The following is a 21,935-nucleotide window of genomic DNA, read 5'->3' on the forward strand; positions in this document are numbered from 1 at the left end:
GAAGAGCGATTCCCACAGTTAGACGTATCAGTAATCGAAGTCTGCAATTCTGCTCCAGCAGAATATTCTGCTTGTGGTAGGTGATGCCTATCCAGGGCCCTGCAAAAACAAAAACTGGATAAGGGTTGCTATGATATCTGTACTATTTCTGCCACGCAAGGGCTGTTTGGATCTTACGATTTTGTCTGTTGTTAGGATCGTTCCATTGGTCCTGCAGTTTTGAAAGTGAAAGCATTTTCCTTTCATCCAGATCTCAGGTCTCTACGCATGACTTGCTAGGTTCTGGGTATCTCATGCTTATGAAGAGAAATTGGCTTTCTACGGTGTAAAATAGATTATTTCTGTAGCAGGGATGCCTTGATATGGAAATCTTTCCTATTTGTATAACACAGAAGCGGTTTTCTTCAGTAATAGCCCAAATGCTCTTACTATATCCAACTAATCTTTCTTCCTCAAGTAATCTTGCCAGTTTCTCTAGCTCTCATATAAGCATAGTTAGTAGTGGTATCTGTAGGTTGTCCTTGTAAACGAGGATAAGAGTGTCTAATAGATTTCTGTGTGTTTTGTCACTGCTTTAGGAGATATTAAATTCCTAGCTTGATTGTAAAGGGACTGATGAGCATCCCACTTTTGGGTTTTTCATCTGTTGTCGTTTCTACCAGCTAATAAAACATTTCCTTTTGATCATTGTGTAAGATAGAATGGTTAGAAGGGTTATATGTATGTATTAGGCCTATTGTGTATGACTTTCCCTAGAGATTGAGTGACCTCAAGCTAATTTTTCCACTTAGGCTGGTTTCCTTGGCTTGTGTTGTTGCAGTACCATTTTGACCTACAGTGCATTTTGAAAATGAGATATCCGCTTGAACTGCCTTTGTTCCCTTCAAGTCTGGGCATCTATGTTCTACCTAACTGGAGATCTTTGTGTCAAAGTCATGGTGTGGATCCATACCTTGCCTTTCATTAGTCCTTGGTGGAAGCTTTTGGGTCAGATGCAAACTTTGATAGGGAACTCCTGTATCAGTCTTCAAATAGACTCCAAGCAGTTCCTCCTGTGTTAGAATACAGGAAAACAGAGGCTGAAAGGGAAAGAAAAAATGATTGCTTTCTATAGTTGTAGTTCTTTGGAATCTGTTGGCCTTACAAATTCCACTTTTGCCTTCTCTTCTGAGCCTGATCTCCTGCTCAGCCCTCAACTGGGGTAATGAGATCCCCTGTGGAAGTGTTGTTCAGAAGTAGTAATGAGATTTGTGCGCAGTGCACACCCATTGAAGAAAGGAGTCTGTATGGACATCTCAAATAATCAAAGTTTCTGTGAAGTACCTATTTAATGATTACTTTCAGCTCAGAGTATAAGACTTAACTGACATACAGTTTAATTTGTCATCTTGTTCTTTATTTACTTAATGTGGCTATGCATCTCAAATCTTTGCAGTCTTTTCTGGTCCTAACTGATCTAGGTTACTTCGCATATTTTCTTTAGTACCTCACTGCTCAGTCTCTTCTGTTTCCACAGAATAAATACAGTAAGCAATCCTGTAGCTGGTATCATACTTTATGAATCTCAATTCTTAACCTTATATTATAATGGAATTGGCTATTTATTCTTTTCATATTCCTTTTTGTCATGGAACACATGACAAAGATTTGTGTCTCCATATTTTAGTAGTCTCTTGTGAGATTTTTAAAAGGTATAAATAAACCAGTTCTTCATCTAGCACTTTTTCAAAGAATTGTAGATAGACCATTTTTCGTTCAGTGACCCTGACTGTATAGTCATAGGATTTGCTAGATTATCCAGACAGTGTAGAGAATGCATTTGCTATCAAACGAAGAAATTATTTGTCTAATCTCAGGAAACCGAAGTCTGCCTAAATATAAATCTGACACTTAATATTTTGCAGTCCTTTGGAATATTACTCTTGCTTAATGAGAGAGTGCCTGATTTTGTTAATAGTTTAGCTATTTCACACTTAAATTCCTTCCGTTAGCTCGTGATGTCATTCTGTTTTATTTAGAAAAACGAGTATTGCATTCATTAGGCAAACTTCATTAAATTTGGAATTCAGTCAACTAGAACTGTAATTAGATGGAGGAGAAAATTCCTAATCTGACACTTACAAAATGGAGACCTTTTGGTCATTATCTTCTGCAGCATGAGCAACTGAGCCTTTGTACTGAACAGAGGCAGCCCTTGGGAGGAGTGCCTTCAGCCAGAAGGGTTATTTTCTATTGTAATTTGTTTAATTGTTTTATAGCCTTTTTTACTACAATGAGACATCTGTTCTCCTCTCTATCCTGAGAAATAATAGTTCAAATTGGTTGAAGTGGTAGTAAGCTGTGTTTACTCCTCCAAGCTATTATCTCACTGTTTACAATTACTTTATTACCTTTCAAAGGACACCTTAAGCGATTTAAATCCACAAAGACTATCCTCTTGTCCTTTAAGGCAAAATTTATGGATCTTAGCATGGCTATGAAATGGAAATACATGAATAGAAAATGATTTCTCTTTGTAACTTTAGACTGAATGGTTTGAATCAGCAGCAGGAGAGGGAAGTATTAGCTGTCTATCCATTGTAGTCTATTGTTTTCCCAATAGCACTAAGTGCAGTTCTAATGCAGGCCAGCGATCTTCAAACATGTAAGGTTTCTTCCTGTTTCATATTTCAGATGCTGCCTTGCTGGCTGTTCAATTCATTTTAAGATGGAGGAAGGCAGCTATACCAGCATCATTGCCTATTCTGGTTAGGTTGTGAGCTTCTGAAGAAAAGTTCAGCAGAGGTTGTTTGTATTTAGGGACAAATTAAGAATGACTTCCCCTCCACACAGACAGCTAGAGTCCTCCAAGAAAGCAGCTGAGAGCGAGTAATGCTCTTTGTATCTCTCCCCCAACCTAGTGTAGCCCACAAAAGGTTGTGCCTCTCTTGAAACATGGAGCAGCCAGTGTGTTATGCCTCTCATCCTCTGGGTTGCCATGTGTTCAACTCTACCCTTTATTCTTGTAGGCATGAGACTTCTGGGAGTAGGGATTCCACGTTAGGCTCTTTCCCCCTTTATGGGAGACTTCACTTGCTTTGTGCTGCCTGATGGATCCTAACGAAGGAAGATTGGCTAGACAATCTGTGACGATATATTGATTGTCATCTCTTGACCTTTTGGAAATATGTTCAGCTCAGCAGGTTTAAAAACCAAAGACTGCTCTTTGGAGTCTTCCTCAAGGAAGAGGTGTTGGAGCGCAATATAGGATTAGTTTTCATAAGTTTAAGGAAAAAAGGAAAAAATGCCTGAACTGCTGTGAAATAGCAGCATATTTATGAATAAGAAAGAAGAAAAAAAATTATGGTTTAGGATACAAATGCTATTCTAAGGAGTCCCTTGTAGGAAACAGCTCTTACGTGGAATATAGAAGATATAACCATAGTGATCTCCATCTCCAGAAATAGGCAGCTGTCACTGCTCAGGGAAAAGGCAGGTGTGAACAAAAGGGGCTTTGCTCAGCAGTGTTTTATGGAATGTTTGTGCGTCTATGAAAGACAGGCATAAAAGATGAGAGGAACTGAAAGAGGCAAAAAATAAGCACGAGGAAGAGCTTGAACAAATGATGGGAATGTGGTCCAGACAAAAGTTAAGAGTATGAAGCTACACCTGTGCTTGATTCTTTGGGGTGAAAAATACTGCGCAAGTGTATTTTGCTTTATAAGATTGAATTAACTTATTCCTGTGGCTGCAAACAAGGCTGTTGGATCTTGCATGAAACAGGTTGTCAGCCAAACTCTATTAGGGACTACTAGCTTAGATGGGAGTTGTGTATGGGGTTGAGGGTTGGCTTAAAAGGACTTAAAACTGTGAGGATGAAATCCAATTTCCTGTCTGTATTTGTTGAAGTCAAATTCCATTGCTTTTCTTTATTTGATGCCATGGTACATATTTATATATAACCAGCACAAATATCTCCCTAAAAGAGACAGGTATTAACACTTGTTAAATTAAAAAGATGAGAAACGTTAATAAAAATAATCTTAAGGTTTTGGAAAATAACTACAGAGGAAAATGGAAGTGTACCGTGAAGGGCAGTGTCAAAAAACTGTGATTGTGTTACTAATCTATTCAATCAAAAGCACCTACATTCAGAGAAGTCAGAAGAAAGTTTCTTTGCAACCTTGATTCTGTCTCTAGTGCCTGTGTGCTGTGATCATTTAATTATTTGATCAATAAATATTTAAGACTTAAGCCAGTTCTTAAAAAACAAACAAACAAAAAACCCCCCTGATTTTTACATCTCTCAAATGTTAATTGCTTTTCTTAGGTAACACCTTGGTCACATTAAATTCTTTTGATTATATTGTTAATTATCAAACGTTCATGAGCCTGAGAAGAAAGTAGCCCTAAGGGGGAGCTGAGAAGATGTGATTTAAGAAATCTTTTTTTCCCCCATTGAAATAACCACACTGGGGAAGAACCAGAGTGTTTTGTTGTTTTTCTTATTCAGTTCTGTGAAAAAATCACTTGCTTTTCTTTTCCTTGGGATGGGTTTATATGGCATGGAAAAATTAATTGGCAGAGTAGGTTGCTGTCTTCTGCAACACATGATGTGATGGTGAAAGTAAAAAATTCTTCTTCGTTAAGAATATGCACTTATAATTCAAAATAATTCGTCTTGTCCTCAACCATAATCGTAAACAAATCATTAAATATAGTTGCCTTTCAAAATGACATATAACCCTGGCATACTTTTTACTTGTGGAAGAATGATACTGAAATGTTAGATGCTTGTAGTCATTATGGACAATACAAAACTTCTTACTGCAGTTTTTTAATACAGGCATCCTCTTATGCTTCTTGCACTTCCAGTTGTCTGGATAAATCGGTGTTTTCTGACAGCCAATAAGAAGTCACTGGAGTGCCTTGCTCCTTCTCTTGGGAGCACTATGCGTAATAGGAAACCAAACCTGAGGAGACTGTGCAGCGACTCCCTCATATCGTTCCATCAGCCTGGGATACATTAGGAAACTGTGGTGGTTTTGGTAGATTCTGTGGAGAGCTCTGAGTTCAAACTTCTCTGACTTTTCGGCTCTCAATCTCTGGCTGTGTGCATCCATTGGAGTCATGACATGGCAAATTATTGTGGGCATTTGTGCTTTCGTGGCTCTTCTTTCATGTTTCTGTGCAGAGAATGCCATAAAAAAAGGTTGTGTAAATTTGTATTTTTGAAGATGCTTCCTGCAGGGCTGGAAAGTACGTATTCCCATGCCTAGTATATTGCTGTACTCACTGGTGGGCACTTGAGTGTTTGCTTCTGAGATCTAGAAAAGTGTGGATGATAGTACAATGGTACCTGAACTTTTTTTTTTTCCACGAGGGGGGAATGAACCCATCCCTGTGCGATGTACTCTTCTCCCCCCATGCCCATTACAGAATATGAGAGCTTCCTGATGTGGTTATGGCTGCGCTCAAGCTTAAATGTTCTTATTTTTTTGAAACTGTTACAAGACAACTGTTACAACTTTCAGAATTCCCAAAGCTCCCTATTGATACGAACACCTTGTGTTATGGTCTGCTTTCCATATTTTTTAAGTGGCAAATTAGAGGTTAACTGACATGTCATGGACATGGAAAGGTAGGAAGTAGGTGGCTATTGTAGCTCTAATTCAAGCGGTGGTCCACTTCTGTGCAAATGATGGGATTCGGCACTTCCATGAAAGTTTTAGTATGTCCTTCCAAACCTTACAGTACTTACGCACCACAATGAATCCATTTTCTGAGAATTATAAATATGCCTGGTGGCCAGTTTGCTAAAGGTTATGTATTCTATTTAATCTTAACAAGTATAGCATGTCCTGACGTGTTTGAATATTCTTAAACAAAATAGACTTAAGGCTTTTCGTATCTAGTTCAAATTCATTAAAAACAAATGCACACCTATTTTTGAGGAAATTGTTTACTTTGTTATAAAAACTGTTGTGTTTAATTTTTATTATTCAGGGAATGAATCCCTGAAAATGGAATTAAGCTTCCATGTAAGTATCAGTAATTTAAGGGTTTAAGAGAAGTACAGTTGGGGTGGTAAGTTAGTTCAGTTATTGTTATTCTTGAGGGGGGGAAAAAAAAGAAAACTCTAAACAGGTAAAACATAAAGGAATGAATGGAAACAACCTAAGCAGCAAGACTGTCTCCCTTGTACAAACCAATGAGATGCTCATCAACCAGCTAAATTGCTGCTGTTTCAAGTGAATGGCATTTTAGGGTCAAGCATCACTGGTTTTTATTCAGCTTAAGATGCTACACTTTACATGTTGATAGTTCAGAAATTCATGAGCGCCTTGCAGAGTCCCTGCAATAGGTAAAGTGAACATCTTGGGGCTGTGACTTTATCAGTGAGGCCAAGCCAGGGCATCCATGCTCATTAGCTCCTGTAGTAATGTTGGGAAATATTAGGCATTACTGCAAATACTGATCACTTTATCTTGCGTATGTTATACTTTTCTGTCCTCAAATCCCTAATAGCCTCTTGAAGCTGCATGTCTTTCTATCCTTTTTTTTTTTTGGTCAAAGTAGAGTTGCTCGTGTTCTGGTTAGTAGAGCAGATGAGAGGGATTCTTCTGACTTTAGTCTCCTTCTCTCCCCAGAATCCAAATGATAGCAGTGTCCTGAAGCTTTAAAAGAGAAGTGAGATGTAGCTGCTAATTCCTTGCTCATTTTGACTATTCCTCGTACTGTTCATCTCTGTAGTAACTTTGTTTTGTTACTGCTTGGGTTATTTTCTCTTGCTTTTGATGTTTAAGAAAAATAATGAAATAGTCACTTGTAATAGAAATCTTTTTTTCCCCCTCCCCACCCCCTTTAGGAAACTCACAAATGGGTGCTACCATAGTAGATGCATTAGATACTCTTTATATCATGGGGCTTCATGATGAATTCAGAGAAGGACAAGAGTGGATTGACAAAAATCTTGATTTCAGCGTGGTGAGTAGAACTTGTCCTAATATTTCTCTAGTCCTTTTCACTGTGTTCCTCCTCAGGGAAGGTAGAAGAGGTCTTTCAGCTGGAGCTTAAAAAGCTTATTCAAAGTATCAGAAGTTCAGGTGTACACTTTCAGTTTACAGAAGTTCTCTGTGTTTAGAACTTTCTGTACTTTGAAAAAGAACTTTCACACTCTTCTAATTAGAGAGATATGTCTATATATTGTATTTTCAGAGTACAAATTATTATTGGATAATGGAAGAAAAGGAAAGTGGTCCATGAGAAACAACAGTGTCTCTACAGAAGAAATGAATGCAAAGTAAAGTCTAATCAAAAAATCAGCCTTTAGTAGCTGATAGTAGCGGCAAATAATGGAGTTATGAAAGACAATTTTCCCCAAACCATGGTGTATAAATTACTTAACATTACAGTCTAGGTGTTTTCTTCCCCCACGTTATTAAGATGTTTTAACAGTAAGCCAGAATGCCATTTGAGTGTCCTTCATTTGCTCATAGGTTCAAAATCAATCAGAAGAATTTTCCAGTTGGTTATACAGGGTCTGATATTTGGACATTCTTCTTTTATACAGAGTTCATTAATGTTAAATAGAAGAAATGACTCTATTATGTTCTTATTAGGGCTCTTAGCACTAATTTGGGGAATATTTCATAAACTGTGTGACAGAATTTGTATTTCAATCCTTGGACTTGCCCTATGGTTCCAAAAAGATTTTTGCACTCAGTAATGCACAAAGGGAAACTTTGGTATGCAGTTGGAGTTGAACAGATGCTTATTTTTGTTCTTATATTAAATCCTACATTTCAGAAAAGATTTGTTTTCTTTCATACATTGACTAAGTGGCAAACACTACAGAAATTCTACTCTCTGCTCCCCCCTCCACCCCCCCCCAATACCGCCAGATAATTATACAGTCTAAAACTGAAGACTCTACATATGTCAGAGACAGCGTAGGCATAATGGTATTGTTGTGACTAAGGACTAAATTGTTTCCTAGTTTTATTCTGGACTAAGGCAATCTCAATATAAATTTGCAGATTTAATCTTGTATTTGTTGAAAAAATTTTTACATGATCCACTGGGCTTAAATTATAGCTTCCCGTGTATCAACAACATTTCTGAAGGTTAATGAGTTGTCTTATTTATATGAACCTTATATTGTTCAAAGTAGAAACAAACTCTTCTTAAGAATTGTTCTTAAAGTAAAGTTACTGTTCCTTTTGGATAATTTTACTGAGAAATAGAAGTCATTGGTTTCACTATACATTTTTGCTTGTGTTGTTTATATCTGTAGTAGGTATTAAATGGAATCACACATTGCTTTGTTGATATTTTCTATATGTGAATAATGATACATCTTTCACTAAAATCGTACATTTTTTAGATATTTCAAACTTTAGTCTTCTAAGCATAAACAGTATTTAACTTTTTCATATTATCTCTCTGAGATAAGTAGTATGTGCTTTTGGGATATGTGCAAAATGCCTGATACAGCCAGAAGTGCCACAGAAAATTAGTGTGGAGGGGAAAATACTGGTAAATATCATGTTAGCTGCGTGCTAACTGCTAGAACAGCTTGTACAGTGTAAATTCTAGTGACTTTTCTGGGTAAAAGGAAAGCATGCCTTATCTCAAAAGCCTTTATTAAAAATATACACTTCTGTGTTTAACAGATTGAATGGATAGAAGTTTATGGGAGAGACCAATGGGGTATATGCAGGCAAGGGAGTGAATGGGGGTCAGTAGGATGCAGAAAGGTGATAAAACTAGCTAGCTTCTCTTAATTTTCCGGAGCAGGTTAAATGAACCCAAATGTACTAGTGAATTTAGCCCAAATATATTAAAATGGAGGGAGGCAGTAATATGTTTTATGCTTTTGAGTTTCTCAGTGGTTTGCAGTACATATTGTCAGAATATTAAATATACGAAGGCTATTCTTAGTTGGAAACTACGTTAAAATGGAGCTGAATTTGAGATTATACATGGGTAAGTCAGGGTAAGAAAGCACATTACAGGAATTCTCTAATTATGCTTCTATTCTGTTTTAAACCCAGAAAATTCACAGATGTGGTTAAATATAAGAAAAAGTAAGATGTGCTGAGTTATGGGAAGGTACAGTCTTTGCCTTCTCTCCTACCATCCCCCAAAGAACTTGCAATTTGTAGTGGTAATGTAATTGGAGAGCAGGAGAAAAACTAATTTGATTTTTAAAAATCAGTTTAATTTCACACTAGAGGCACTACTCACTGACATGAAGATTTACACAGGAATGCCAATATGGATTTAGATAGTGGCACAGTGCAAACCCCTGCATGCTTATTGGTTTTGGATATGTACTTTCCTCTGCCTTGTGTTTTTTTTGTTCTTTGATTAGGGAGCTTGTTAAATATTTACTTTTTTTGTTTTTCCTCTTTCAGAATTCCGAAGTGTCTGTTTTTGAGGTAAATATTCGCTTCATTGGTGGTCTTCTGGCAGCATACTACCTTTCAGGACAAGAGGTAAGGAAACTGGAAGGTGTCTGTGAGATTTCATGTAGTCTAGCAAATAAAGGTTGCATATGAAAAATTTTTTAGAATCTTGGTTTCTCCACAGTTTGCAAACTAATTTTACAAGCTTGTTTCTGTGCAGCTCTAAGCTAATTGGAAACCCTTCATTAGAACTTTGAAATGCCTCATTTGTCAAGGTGTTTTCAGAAGATGTCCACTTCAATCTGAAATGTGAAGTTCCTAGGTTTTAGTGCCAACAATAACTCATTTTATCTACAAAAGTAGAAATTATAGTTTTGTCACTTGTCCTGCAAAGCTGCAGGTTTGCTTCACAAAAGTCTTAGAAAATCTTCTTACCATTTTCTCAGTGACAAATTAAAAAATATCAGGTCAAATTCATCCCACTTTTGAAACTTCTGTTAAAAGATCTTGAGGATTAGTACTTCTGAGTGCTTATCCAAATCCATGCTTATATTGAAAGGGAGCATATACCCAAACACTTGTGATCCTGGACTACTTTGTTTTAGTAGTATCATTACTGTGACCTCATGCCCCATTTCCTCTTATACTTTAACAAGGATGGAACCTGACCCAGCCTACAGATTAAGTCATAGCTTTTCTCATGTTTTAACAGCTAGCTGTCTTTCAGTTGATCTGTTGCCAGTGTCTTTGATTTTGTTAATTTATTTTGATCCTTTTTTTTGGTGGCCCCTCTGTACTCCTCTACCTAAAACATTAGGCTTTCAGCCATATTTCATGGGTTTGATCCTTTTCCAGGTGTCCATACTGCTTATCTCTCTTGGTTTAGGGGAGGACCACTTGCCTGTCCACAAGTTCAGAGATTATACCAGAACCCTAAAAGGAACCAGCAGAAACTCCATATTTGTTATCTTTGTAATTCTTTGGAATCATCCTGGGACCCATGAGTTTTCTCTTGTAGGAGTGTCTTGTATTTGGAAATAGAGCACACTGTGACAGAGCACAAATCCATTGCTTATCTTGAAAGAAATTGTTAATTCACTTTTCATCAAGTGTTGCTGCTTCACCTTCTTTACTGTCCACACTCTCCAAGCTCCACCTTGTCCGTATTAAGATCAGCTGCAAGCACTCCTTCCTGCTGCACTAATTTACATAATCTGTTGTAGGAGGCCTGAAGAAAAGGAAAAGAACAGAATTTTGCCACTCCGTCTCCTTTGTAGCAACCTAAGTGTTGAGCTTGTGTTCATGGCAGCGAGTCTTTCTGTGCCTGTAGAGTCTGTCAGGCTTGATCTTGCACCAGAGTTTCCTGGGATCTCAGTAAGTGTTTTACCCTCAGAGTGGCCCTATTCCCCAGTGCTAAGAGTTGGCCTTTTAACTCTGATCACGTTAAGTACTTTGTGATCACTGAAGCCTTCAAGCATTGAGTAGAACAGTCCCACGTCATCTTTTTGGATATGAACGTTGATCCTGTTTCTGGATAACTTACTCAAACTGAAGCATGCTTCTTGGAGTTAGCTACTGTGAATATGAAAAACCACAGAGGAAGAACAAAGATTACTTATCAGTTACTGGATTTATTTGTATAGATCAATACTATACCTATGCACAAGCACAGTATCAAGAACTTCTTTGCCTTAGTATGCAGATGAGTGCAGCCATGCTTTGCCTGGATTCATAGGGCTGAGTATTTTCTCTTTCTGTTGCTTCTAAGTGCTAAGCTCCTTTGCTTAAAGAGCTTTCATCAACGTGTTTTATTTCTTTCCATCTTAGAAGGCTTTTACCCTCCATCTTCCCTGAATTTTGACCACTGGGCTGACTCTTTTGCCTTTTTAAAATATTTTTATGGCATCAGGCTCTCCAATGGATCTTTAACACTTCATGACTTGTGGTAGAAGATTATTCTTGTCACGTGACCACATTTACTCTCTATTTTCCAAGAGAAGAGCTCATCAACAAGTGTTCAGACTGCCTGCCTTTCACATAGTGTGGCGGACAGAACTGCTTTTGTTACCTGAGAGATTACTTCATTTGCCAAGTTGGATGACTTTTGTGCAATTTGTCAGCATGGATAAGATAAGCAAGGAAGTCTGAGACTTTTCAGTGATTGAGCCCAGAACAGAGACACCTGCCTCTGATGAAAAATCTTGGAGTCAGTCATTTCCTAGTTAAACTGTTGGGCTGGTTTGAGATGTGATATTTCCAATCTGGTCTTCTCTGTGCTGTCCCCCAGAAAGAAAGGTTTTCATCGGCTCTGGCTTGGGCCATGTGTCATTCCTTTTCTACTGCACTCAGACATGTGAGGAGGCACTTCTTAGCCACCGTTAAAACAAACAAATCTGATCTCAAGCATTTGGATATTTTACCCACTCAGGTCACAAATATGCACATGGGGCTGTGCATCTGAGGACATCCCTACCTATTCGTAGGTATCCTTCCTTTGTTCATCAAACAGTCATTTAGTTGCTGATTTTCTCTTCCCATCTCTTCATGATGTTCCATACACCATCTCCCTTCCCCCAAACATCTGTTTCTCTAAGATTTGCTAGATCTTGGTTTAGGAGTCTGTCACTTTCATTTCTTTATTTTTGTACAGCTTGTCTGGTATATTGAAAAATAGGTCATGTACGTAGAACAGGCCTCTCAATTAATTCCGCTTTTTTGCCTTTAACTTACATAAAATCTGCTTAGGTCAGCAATGGAGAGTTACTGCTGCTTAACTGTTATAAAACCTGTTCTAATTTTCTTTTGATTCCTATCACTTAGTGCTGATAAAGATGCTGAACTGACAGCCTTAAAAGAAAGCGTCCAAGGCCTAACCTTGGTTGTGACAGTTCAACCACATTTAAGTGGCCACATTTGGAGAACTTGTTAATCAGCATGGTTTATCTATGTGCTTTCGCCCTTTATGGAGAGGATAATTGTGCTTGATAGGGTTTTGTCTGATTATGATTCATCATGCTAGATACTGATCATGATTTAAAAGATACCTAGCTATTAGTTCAGGTAAAATTGTCCTGCTTACTGCTGTTTTTAGAAATATGTTAATTTTTAATTATTTATTTTCTCAGAATGACGTGACTCTGTCTCCATGGTGTATTTCAGTTGTCATATTACTGGTATTTCTTAGATGAATTTCAACTATGATCAGGCTTTTAATGATGGGAGAGCTGGTTAAAGAGGATGGCAAAATTTAACAACCTTCACGATAAGACTGTATTGCTGTCCCTTCTTTCAGTAACAGTTCTCTTGTGTTCACTCACAGCAGTGGATGGGAAAATAATGAAATATACTTCCTTTACAACAAGAAGTGTTGCTGTTTTAGCAACTGGCAGCTTGGTTTAAAATTCCGTAGGCTTGTCCAGTCCATTGTAGAGTCACAAGCCTTTTTTTATTTGGCACGTGACCCTTCCAAAGGCTCCAACAGCCCAACCTGTTACATTTGGGAATTTTTGCTGGACTTCCTTGGGCAAGGAGCATGTGAAACTATAGTTTGAGGAGTGTGTGTTTTCATGTCCCCTTGGCCAAATGGTTTGGTTTGTATTGCCTTATTGTGCCATTCCAGTAATGTAGAGGAACAAAGTTGTTTCTCTGTCTAGGTGGCAATTCTCCTGGTTTGGTAAAATCACAGTCTTCGTCTAGAGTGCTTTATGAACCAAAGAAAAACGGAACATGGCTGTGAAACTTGACACAGTAGGAATTCTGCCCATACATTTTGTTTCAGTCTCCTCAAGTTGAATGAAAATTGAAGGCTTCTGGTGGCCAAGGTGGGAGTAGGTCTGCAATCTGGGAGGGTCTAGTTTAAATCTTCTGTGCAACAAGAAATTCTTCCTGTCTGACTGTGGACAGGCCATTCAGCCGTGGCTAGATGCGTATTATCAGATCCAAGAGCGTGCCTTTCTTGACCCAGCTCCTAAATAGGAATGAGATCCAGACCTGTTATTGCTTTTGAGACTCTGCCGTTCTTTTTGAAATTTTGAGTCTGTGGCTTCTCTCCAAGGTATATTATATAATGATTATATGCTAAAATAGTGAAATGTATACTTTTTTAATTATACTGTAAAACCAAAGAGAGAAAGTGACTTGTTAAAAAGCATAAGAAAAAAATGTGACAAGCTCCTTAGGATGCTTTAGGTCCAGGCAGCTCTCTGGTATTTTGCTGTATGCCCAAGGTTTCTTCTCATTTGCCACTGATAAATTAGCTACCAATATGAAGTGTTTACTCCGCTGATCCTTATTCCTCATTCGGCTGTACATTAACAGGCATACATAGTACCCAATTTCTGAATAGGAATTGCAAAATCTACTGTGTCTACTCTGACTTAGGAGCCACTTATTAAGTGTTTTTGGAGGTAACAGGATTCAGGAGCGTTGCTTAGTAGGAAGTGGCTGGGAGTCATATTGTAAGAACTAGGCGCTCCTTTTCTCCACCCCAGATTACAATAGAATGGATAGAATTTTGTGTTTTGATCAAAGAGGAAGCATGATCTTGCAGTTTAAAATTTAAGTTTTCCACCTTCTGAGCTCCCAGGCACCACTGTGCTTCCTCTTCACTAGCTGTCAAATGGGGTTAACATGGCCTAGTTAACATATTGGGGTAAAATTTATGGTGATCTCTTATGCAACCTGAGCCAGGCTTTTCTCAGTAATTCCTGTAACAATTGTTTAACTTTTGGAAGAACTAAACAAGGTCTTCATTATGCTTGAAGGGGGCTTGTGATATAGCTGATAATATGATGGAAGTAACCAGAAAAGAAATGTTCCATATGCCTGCTTTGGAGTAAACTTTGAATGTGGCAGCCTAGCATCAAAATCAGCACCAAAACAAAACAACTTTTTTGGTCACAGTATTAAAGTTGCAAGTATTCTTCCTTTCTCTCTTGCACTATCCTGGCAAATATTTCATTTTTGCCTTTAGTTTATGCATCCATGTTTTTTTTATACTTTTGAGTGATGCTCATTAAGGAGTTATTTAGCATTTTCCCTAGAACAGTATGTTCCTTTATGTTTATTCCAAGACTATTCCCTAGACTTATTGTGTAAGAATGGTTTGTGTTCTTTATGGTTATCTTTAACTTCTTATACCACAATAATAAAATATTTTTATATCATTCTATTGTGTGTAATAATGTAAGGATAGAAATGCTTAATGAAACAGAGTATCATGTATATACAGAGATCGGAACAAGATAAAGCACTACATTTCACAAAAAAAGGATGCTTTTACAAGTCATACTTTTATTGCTGGATTGGAATTGGCTGTTCATGCAGTTTTTAAAATTCTCCTGGCTTCCTTTGTTATCTGGAAATCGGTCATGTTAAATAACTGGTTTCTCAGGGTATGGTTCTGGAATTTTTGTCTGTCATGTTGTCTGGCTGGTTCTCTGCTTTGAAACTGCCTTGTTCGAGATCACACATGTTGGTTGCTTATTTCTTCTCTCGATAATATGAAGTTTTTCTCTTCACTGTGTATGTTGGTGTCAGTAAATTCTTCTTTCAAAACAAATGAATTATCTGATTGGTCTTTATTGAATATGCGATTGATCGTTGTTCTTCCTCTTCTTTAAGCCACATTTGTGTCTTTGGATCTTTTTGGGTATCAGGGTAGCTGATACTGATTTCCAAGGGAGGACAGGAGGGCTGCTTTGTAAAATCACTGCCTCTCCAAAAGACTGTCAACTCCTGGCGCAAAAAGGCAACAAGCAGACAAGCGGTAAGAGTGAAGGTCACCAAGTAGAGAAGAGCTGGCTGACCTTTCTGTGTTAATGTTGAAGCTATGAAGCTTGCCAAGAGACCGTAGCTATATGCCGTAGTAGAAGTTACAAAATAGATCCGTGAAGAATGTGCCCGAATATCAAATCTGTGAGAGTAGGCTACCAGGAAACCAGGAATTAAAATATCCCCAAGGCCTAGGACAGTAAAAGGGCTGTTGTCAAAAGCTGATGTAGGGTACTGCACCAGAATCTTCAGCAGAAAAGGGATTTTTTCATGGTGGGCTGAATTGGATGATCCAAGAGCTACCATTTCCATTATGCTGTCCCCACATTTGTTTAGGAAAGGAGTGATAAACACAAAAAAGACATCATAGACCAAAAGAGCAAGTAGAAACAAGCTGCAGTTCTTCATCTTGGGTATGTGAACTGTTTTTTCATTCATAAAGGCAGATAGAGATTCCTAGAGCATCTTGCAGGATCCAGGCCCATTGATCCTCATTTCTGAAGACCATCCAAAAGACAACAGTGAAGATGCTGAACCCTGCTAAGAGCAATTTCTTCACTTCTAAGCCTTTGTGAAAATGCTGTAAATAAACTTTCTGCTCTCCAAATGGGAGTTTGTTCAAGGAAGGGGCTAGACAGCTGTAGAGGCCGAGAGATGCATATAGGCAGAATAATCCTATCATTAAACACACTACATGATCATAAAAGCAGTAAAGCATGAGTAACAAAAAGGAGGATGTTGCTATGCTTCCACAGATAAAGGGGATATCAGGGTTGATTGTTACGTGTTCAAAATATTCTCTTTTTTCAAAATTGCATTTGATGTATTGCTCTTTTCTTCTCTATGGCTCCTGCCCAGTAGCCTCCAGTGCTGACTGTACCCACTGCCAGGATGAACATGATACCCATATTACACCCCAAATCTCTGCCCAGCTTCTTGAAAAATAGATAGATAAAGTCCATATCACTGAGCAAATCTACAGGAATAGTAAGCTCTTCACAGTGACCCCAATCATGGGCATGCTTGCTGCCTCCTGGAAAGGTTGCTAGGGCATCTCCCCAGAGGGTTAATAGCCCCTGAGTCCCATTTATTCCCTGGAGCCTGGAGTTCTCAAAGAAGTTGCAGTCACCCTTTCTGCCTGAGGCAGTTCCAGTGCTGAGGCCCCTGCCGTCACCATCATCCTCACCAAAGGAGGAAGGAAGACAACACAAAGCTGAGAAGGTGAAGCTCTGATCCAGCTGGAGCCAGTGAGGTTGGTTATCCTTGGGCTGGAGGAAGTGTGCCCAGTGAGAAGGGACTAGGAAGCAGTAGTCTCCTCCCTTCACAGGGATAACTTTGACGAGTCTAGTTTGATGAGCCAGCATTTGCAGAAAAACAGGAGGAGCAGGTGGGGTAGAAGCAGTGCCACTATCTTCCAGGTATTCTGCATACTGTATGACCTTTTCTTACCCATTCCTTTCTCCACGAAAGCTTCTGTCTTTTTAGGATGACTCAGCTTACTTCCTTGTTACATGGCAAATCCTAGCCAAGCAGAAACCAGTCCCATCCACTGATTTTCTTCTATTATTATTATTTTTTATGGAGTTATCTGTCCCCCCCCCCCATTGGGGAAGTAGTCTCCTTCTTTTACGTGGCAAGTCTGTCCCTTCCTTGGCTACAGCCCCACCCTCGTCTGTGACACCGCATGGCTCACCATGGTGACAAGCCCTGCCTTGGCTGCTGCACATTTTGCCTTCTGTCTGTGGATACATTCTGGGGCTTGGGGTCAGCCAGTAAATTATTTGACAGCAGCTATTCTCCTCCTTTTTATGTAGTCATTCCTTCAGCCTTGTGGCTACATGAATGGGGAGATGCTAGTTCCGATGATAACTTCTCAAGTCCTTTGATGTTAGACTTTGGGTAAAATATCTTATTTCAGTTTATACTACCTTCATAAACTTTTAGCCTTGCTAAAAAATAAAATAAAATAAATTGTCATTTCCCATATGCTTTCCTGGCATGCTTTATATTCTGCTCTCACTCTTCGGCATATGTCAGAACTTGAGAGAGAACCTATGTATATTCAGTGCAGGAAACAGAATACTCTGATGGTGGGAGAAAGTATCTGGAGCAAGCACATCTAGGAGCTTGTCTCCAGGTAGGAGAAGGCAGGATGCACAATGCAAATTATTGTAAGCCTGAAGCAACAGGAGACATGTTATTAACACAGATCCAGGGAGACCGAGGAATATGGTGTAATGTGGTTTCTTTTGCAGACCCTTTTCAAGTACCTAGATTTTATCCAAATGAAGAGCTGGCCAGGATCTTCCTAACTTGACTAGGTGGATAACTAGTTGAATAGACATGTAATCAGCTTCTATTATTAATCTTGCTTTTGGGGTTAGCATGAGTGTTATGGTACAACCAGAACTTTCCTGAGCGTACCTGAGCACAATGTTTGTTTGAAGATAATCTAGCTGATGTTGTGTAGGTGTTCCCATTCATACAATTCTGAATTGCCTTGACCTTTCTATAAAGGTCTCTCTCATCAGTTCTTTTGACTATAAAGGTACTTTACATACTTTCTGGTTGGTCTTTGACTCCCCATTTCTTCATGCAGAATCAGCAGGTTGCATATACCCTGCACAGTAAATTGGAAGACCAGGTCAAGTAGTCTATGCCTTTAATCTGAATATATCCTAACAACATGTTTAATTTAAAAGGTTTCATTTATGAGTTTAGAGCTGAGTGCTTTTAGTTTGTTGAGATTTGCAGTTTAGAAAATGTGGCTCTGTTTCTTTATTTGTTCTGATAGAATGACTGTTGTCAAACCGATAAATATCAAGAATGCACTTTCAGTGATATCTTGCATTTCTTGCTCCCTTAAAAACAGTTTTCAAAGTCAAATATGTAACCCTGAAACACAGAGTTAATGTTACTTCATCTAAACCCTTTCAACTGTCTTAGTCATAATAAAATGCATATATCCTTTCCAAAGCACAGAACTGACAATGATGGAATTATGATAATTTCCATACGAGCCATTTTCCTGTAGTCAATAGCTTGTTGCATCGTTCTTCTGGCAAGGGGAATATTTGGCTCAAATGCTGTAAAAACTGGAAAATTAAGTGCCCTTTTGCTCTTTTAGCTTCTGATCATGATTGTGAGTAGAAACAATAGGGAAGGATTCATTGTCCGTTGTTTCCATCGTTCATAGAAATTTTTCACTGAATCAATGCTACTGTACAAGCCATGCTGAGGATTAGAGTGAAATTAATGCAAGTCCTGATTAAAATAGTAGTGGGCACAAAAATGGCATTTATTTAAACAGAGATGTGATACTATAGCATGTCTAGGTTTTTTTCACTATACAGACATGGAGAGAATTCAAGTTGTATGGTCGTACTGGCTGACCTTACATCACCTTTTTTGTGTTTTTCCAGTATTAATTTGGATTTTAGCCTTCACAAGATTTTTTAGCAGACCTAGACGGGTTCTTTAAATGTGTGAGTTTTCCTTGTCTTTGAGCTTCGCCTTTGGGAAACTCTGATCCTTTTCAGGCTGAATAACTGAGCACTTAATAACATGTTCAGCTGGAATTTTGGTTTAAATGCTATAAAACCTGACATAACTTTTTGTGACTAATGTATGTTCAGCACAATCTTAATTGTGTATTTTTACATATGTGCTAGGATGCAGGCTTTATTTACATGTGTCTATACCATTTCTTGCTTAATGCTAGTTTCAATGAGTAGGCCTAGTTTTTTCTGATCCTCAAGAAGTCACTGCTTGTCTTGGTGTGCTTGCCCTGTTTTGTTTTGTTTTCTTTCATGTTAACTGTATCACAGGTGCATTTTATCAGGGGGACAGAATTCTCAGTTTCTTGTGTGCCCGTGCATGAGAACCTGTCAGGTAGGTGTATATGAGAGGCACCTGGTTCTTTGGACCACATGATGGATGCACGCTGTACATGCAGTTGTGTGATGTTGAAAGGAGCCTGGTACAGGGGATGCAGCTGTAGAACATGTCTTCTAAAGTGATTCTTTTGAGCATGGATTTCCAAGAAGCATGCGTGCCAGCCACAGTATGGCGCCACAGCCACTCATCTGTTCTGACTCCAGAGCTGAGGTGGAAATGGTCAGGAGGTCACAGAATGCTTAGAAAGTATTGCTCTGTCCTGCAAATGCCTGACATACAAGCCCAGCCATAGGGGAGAGCACAAGGGAAGAGCTAGTCATCGCTCATACCTTTCGTGCAGAAGACTTGGCAGGTCTGCGTTTGTCTAGCCCATATCTATATCAGCACCCAGGATGAATTTACTATTCTTAATCTTTTCTGTACAATGATACTGTGTGTAAGTGTCCCATGAATGTTCGTCCATGAAGGGTTACAGTATTCCTGTAAAAGAAGGCTGTGTTACTATGCTAATTTCAGACAGCAACAACTGAGTGGTGGATAGGTTTATGGATAAAATGCTGAAGGTATTCAATGGTTTGGGGTGCTTCAGTGGACAGAAGCATAACTTTACATGTGCTTGACTTTGCCTCTTCTCAGAAGTTAGTACTCTGAGTGCCTATGGCCCTCAGTTGCAGATTAGTCCTTGACACTTAAGAAAATTCAACACGTTTTCTGAAGCAAGATGAACCAAAAAAGGAATGCTGTAGCTAGTGGTGGTCTCTGAAAATTCTGATTTGACTCTCTTGTCTAGCATCTTATAGGAAGTCTATAGCAAACCCAAATATTTAACCCATGGCTTCTGGTCCTTCTGCTAGGCCTTCCCATAGCAGTTCAGCTGCAGCTGTTTGCAGCAGGATTCTGAGGCTTTTTCCAGTTCTTGAGTATGTTCTGGTTTTTAAAGGAGATGACTGAGAATTGGGATTCGTAAGTGATACTGTTTTGCTTAGATTTCATTTCTTCATTTTTTGGGGTAAGCAGGAGTAACTCCATTTTGCATTTAAAATAGTTAGGCATCTTATCTGGTATGAATTGCGTTTGTCTGGAGGGATTCCTTAAGCTATATGTTGACTGCTTGGTTTTCTCATGAAGTACAGCTTCACCAATCCTTAAAACTCTGTGTTGGTAACAGCAAATAAAATATTCCTGGTAGCAACAATGAATGGAATTATGGCACCCTAGAGTTGGATGGAGGGTCAGTTGTTGCATGGAGTATGTTGCTCTGCTTGAAAAATAGCATCACCTAAGGAAAACAAAGCAAATGTTATTCTGCTGGCATTTGTGTGATAGTGGCAGGAGGACATTTATATCATTATGACAAAGTGTTCTCGTCTGCTGCTGATTTATTGATATCATGAACGGAGTAGCTTATTGTTTTATTTTCATTGAACAAAGCTATTTATTTATAATATTTGCAATGTAAGAAAGCTTAATGATTTACTGTGTTTGCTTTGTCAGCCTTAGATATAAAGCAGTTCTTTTATATGATCGTCTTTTCTCATTTGTATAACCACAATCAAAATGATATATCTTTCTGGGCGAGATGATAATATAACTCATGTGGATAAATTCAGCCTGAAATCTGTCATTAAAATAGAGAGCGAGGGCTGTGGAGTACCTGATATTCTATTAACAGGTAATCAAAATAATCCTTTTCCAGGAAACTGATAGGCAGTGTCTCTTCAGGAAAAATCCTTAGTAAAATTATGTTGATATATGCCCGCTGATCTGCTCTACAGCTAACTTAAATCTGTAAAGCATAGGTCTTCAGTAAGCAAGACAACATATTTTGTGGACTGGTTTCACAGTAGTCTTGACTGTACCTATGAAGGGGCTTATTTAAATTAAATTTGCCAGAAAGCTTAAAAACTCAGATGGGATAACCTCATCGTCTCTGTCCTATCTAATAAAGATTTCAGTTTGTTGCCAGGAGATGAGTTGCTTATTCATAAGTGGTCATGACGGCTCAGTGGTCTCTAATATGACACAGCCATGAAAACAAGATCTTTTCTCTTGAGTTTTAAAGCACTGTCACGTACATAGCCACTACAGTGCAGTCTGTAATCCTTGTGCACTTTGTTTACCAAACTTGTAATAAACCTTTTCTTGACTGGAAAATAATACTTAGCCCAGCTCATTGCTGCATCTGAGCTCTGCACAGCACTCAAGGAAGGAAGGAAGGAGGGGAAAACCGACTTCATGGCATTTTTGTTCCCTTTATTCTAAATCTGATTGGAAATTAGTTTGCTCATTGGTGTAACATGGTTTAAACTGGTGGAATTTAAAAATAAGCTGTTTAAGCAATAGAAAATACAGTAGTTGTGCAGTAATAGCTGCTCTTAAAATTCTTTGGTCATGTTCCTGTAGAGGGTTATAAAAGCTTAAAAAAAAAGAATAGATTGTTTGTAACTGCTTGTATCACATATATCTCCTGATGACAGCATCTATTTTTGGCTCCCTCTTCAGTAGTTTAACAGTCATACTGATGCTGATCATCATTAATAACAGCAAGCACAGTGTCTTACCTTTTATTTTACCAGACGTTCATTTACTGGCGTTACTGTTGACACTATGAAACATTAATTCCTACCCACTGAGTTTTCCTATGCTCTTTCCTCCTATGTTAGCTTCTGCACTGGAGTTTTTCAAGCTTGGTCTCATTCTGACAAGAAATATGGCTTTCTTTTGTCAGCTTAAATACAGTTCCTCCAGTTGGATTTTAAGCTGCCCCTTTTACCTTAAAACAAAACAAAAAAACCCAACTCCAGACATGATCACATCTTAAAACAGGGCAGCTTTGGCTGGTTTTGCCTTTTGAAACCTTTTTTGACTCAGTGCTAA

At 38.5% G+C, this 21,935-nt stretch overlaps 1 protein-coding gene and 1 pseudogene across 4 annotated transcripts in view; one reads left to right on the forward strand and one right to left on the reverse strand.

Moving 5' to 3' along the window:
* The window catches only part of MAN1A2 (mannosidase alpha class 1A member 2), a 158,259-nt gene that overhangs the window by 64,389 nt on the left and 71,935 nt on the right, over nucleotides 1-21,935 (forward strand). For all 4 annotated transcript variants that reach the window (XM_026061519.1, XM_026061521.1, XM_026061520.1 and 1 more), the window contains 2 exons: nucleotides 6,848-6,966; nucleotides 9,399-9,479. In XM_026061519.1, coding sequence (XP_025917304.1) covers nucleotides 6,848-6,966; nucleotides 9,399-9,479 — 200 coding nt within the window. The remainder of the gene's footprint in view (nucleotides 1-6,847; nucleotides 6,967-9,398; nucleotides 9,480-21,935) is intronic.
* On the reverse strand, nucleotides 14,940-16,525 carry LOC112963956 (annotated as a pseudogene).

Source organism: Apteryx rowi, unplaced genomic scaffold, assembly GCF_003343035.1.
Source record: "Apteryx rowi isolate R43461 unplaced genomic scaffold, aptRow1 scaffold_181, whole genome shotgun sequence".
NCBI classification, from domain to species: Eukaryota; Metazoa; Chordata; class Aves; order Apterygiformes; family Apterygidae; genus Apteryx; species Apteryx rowi.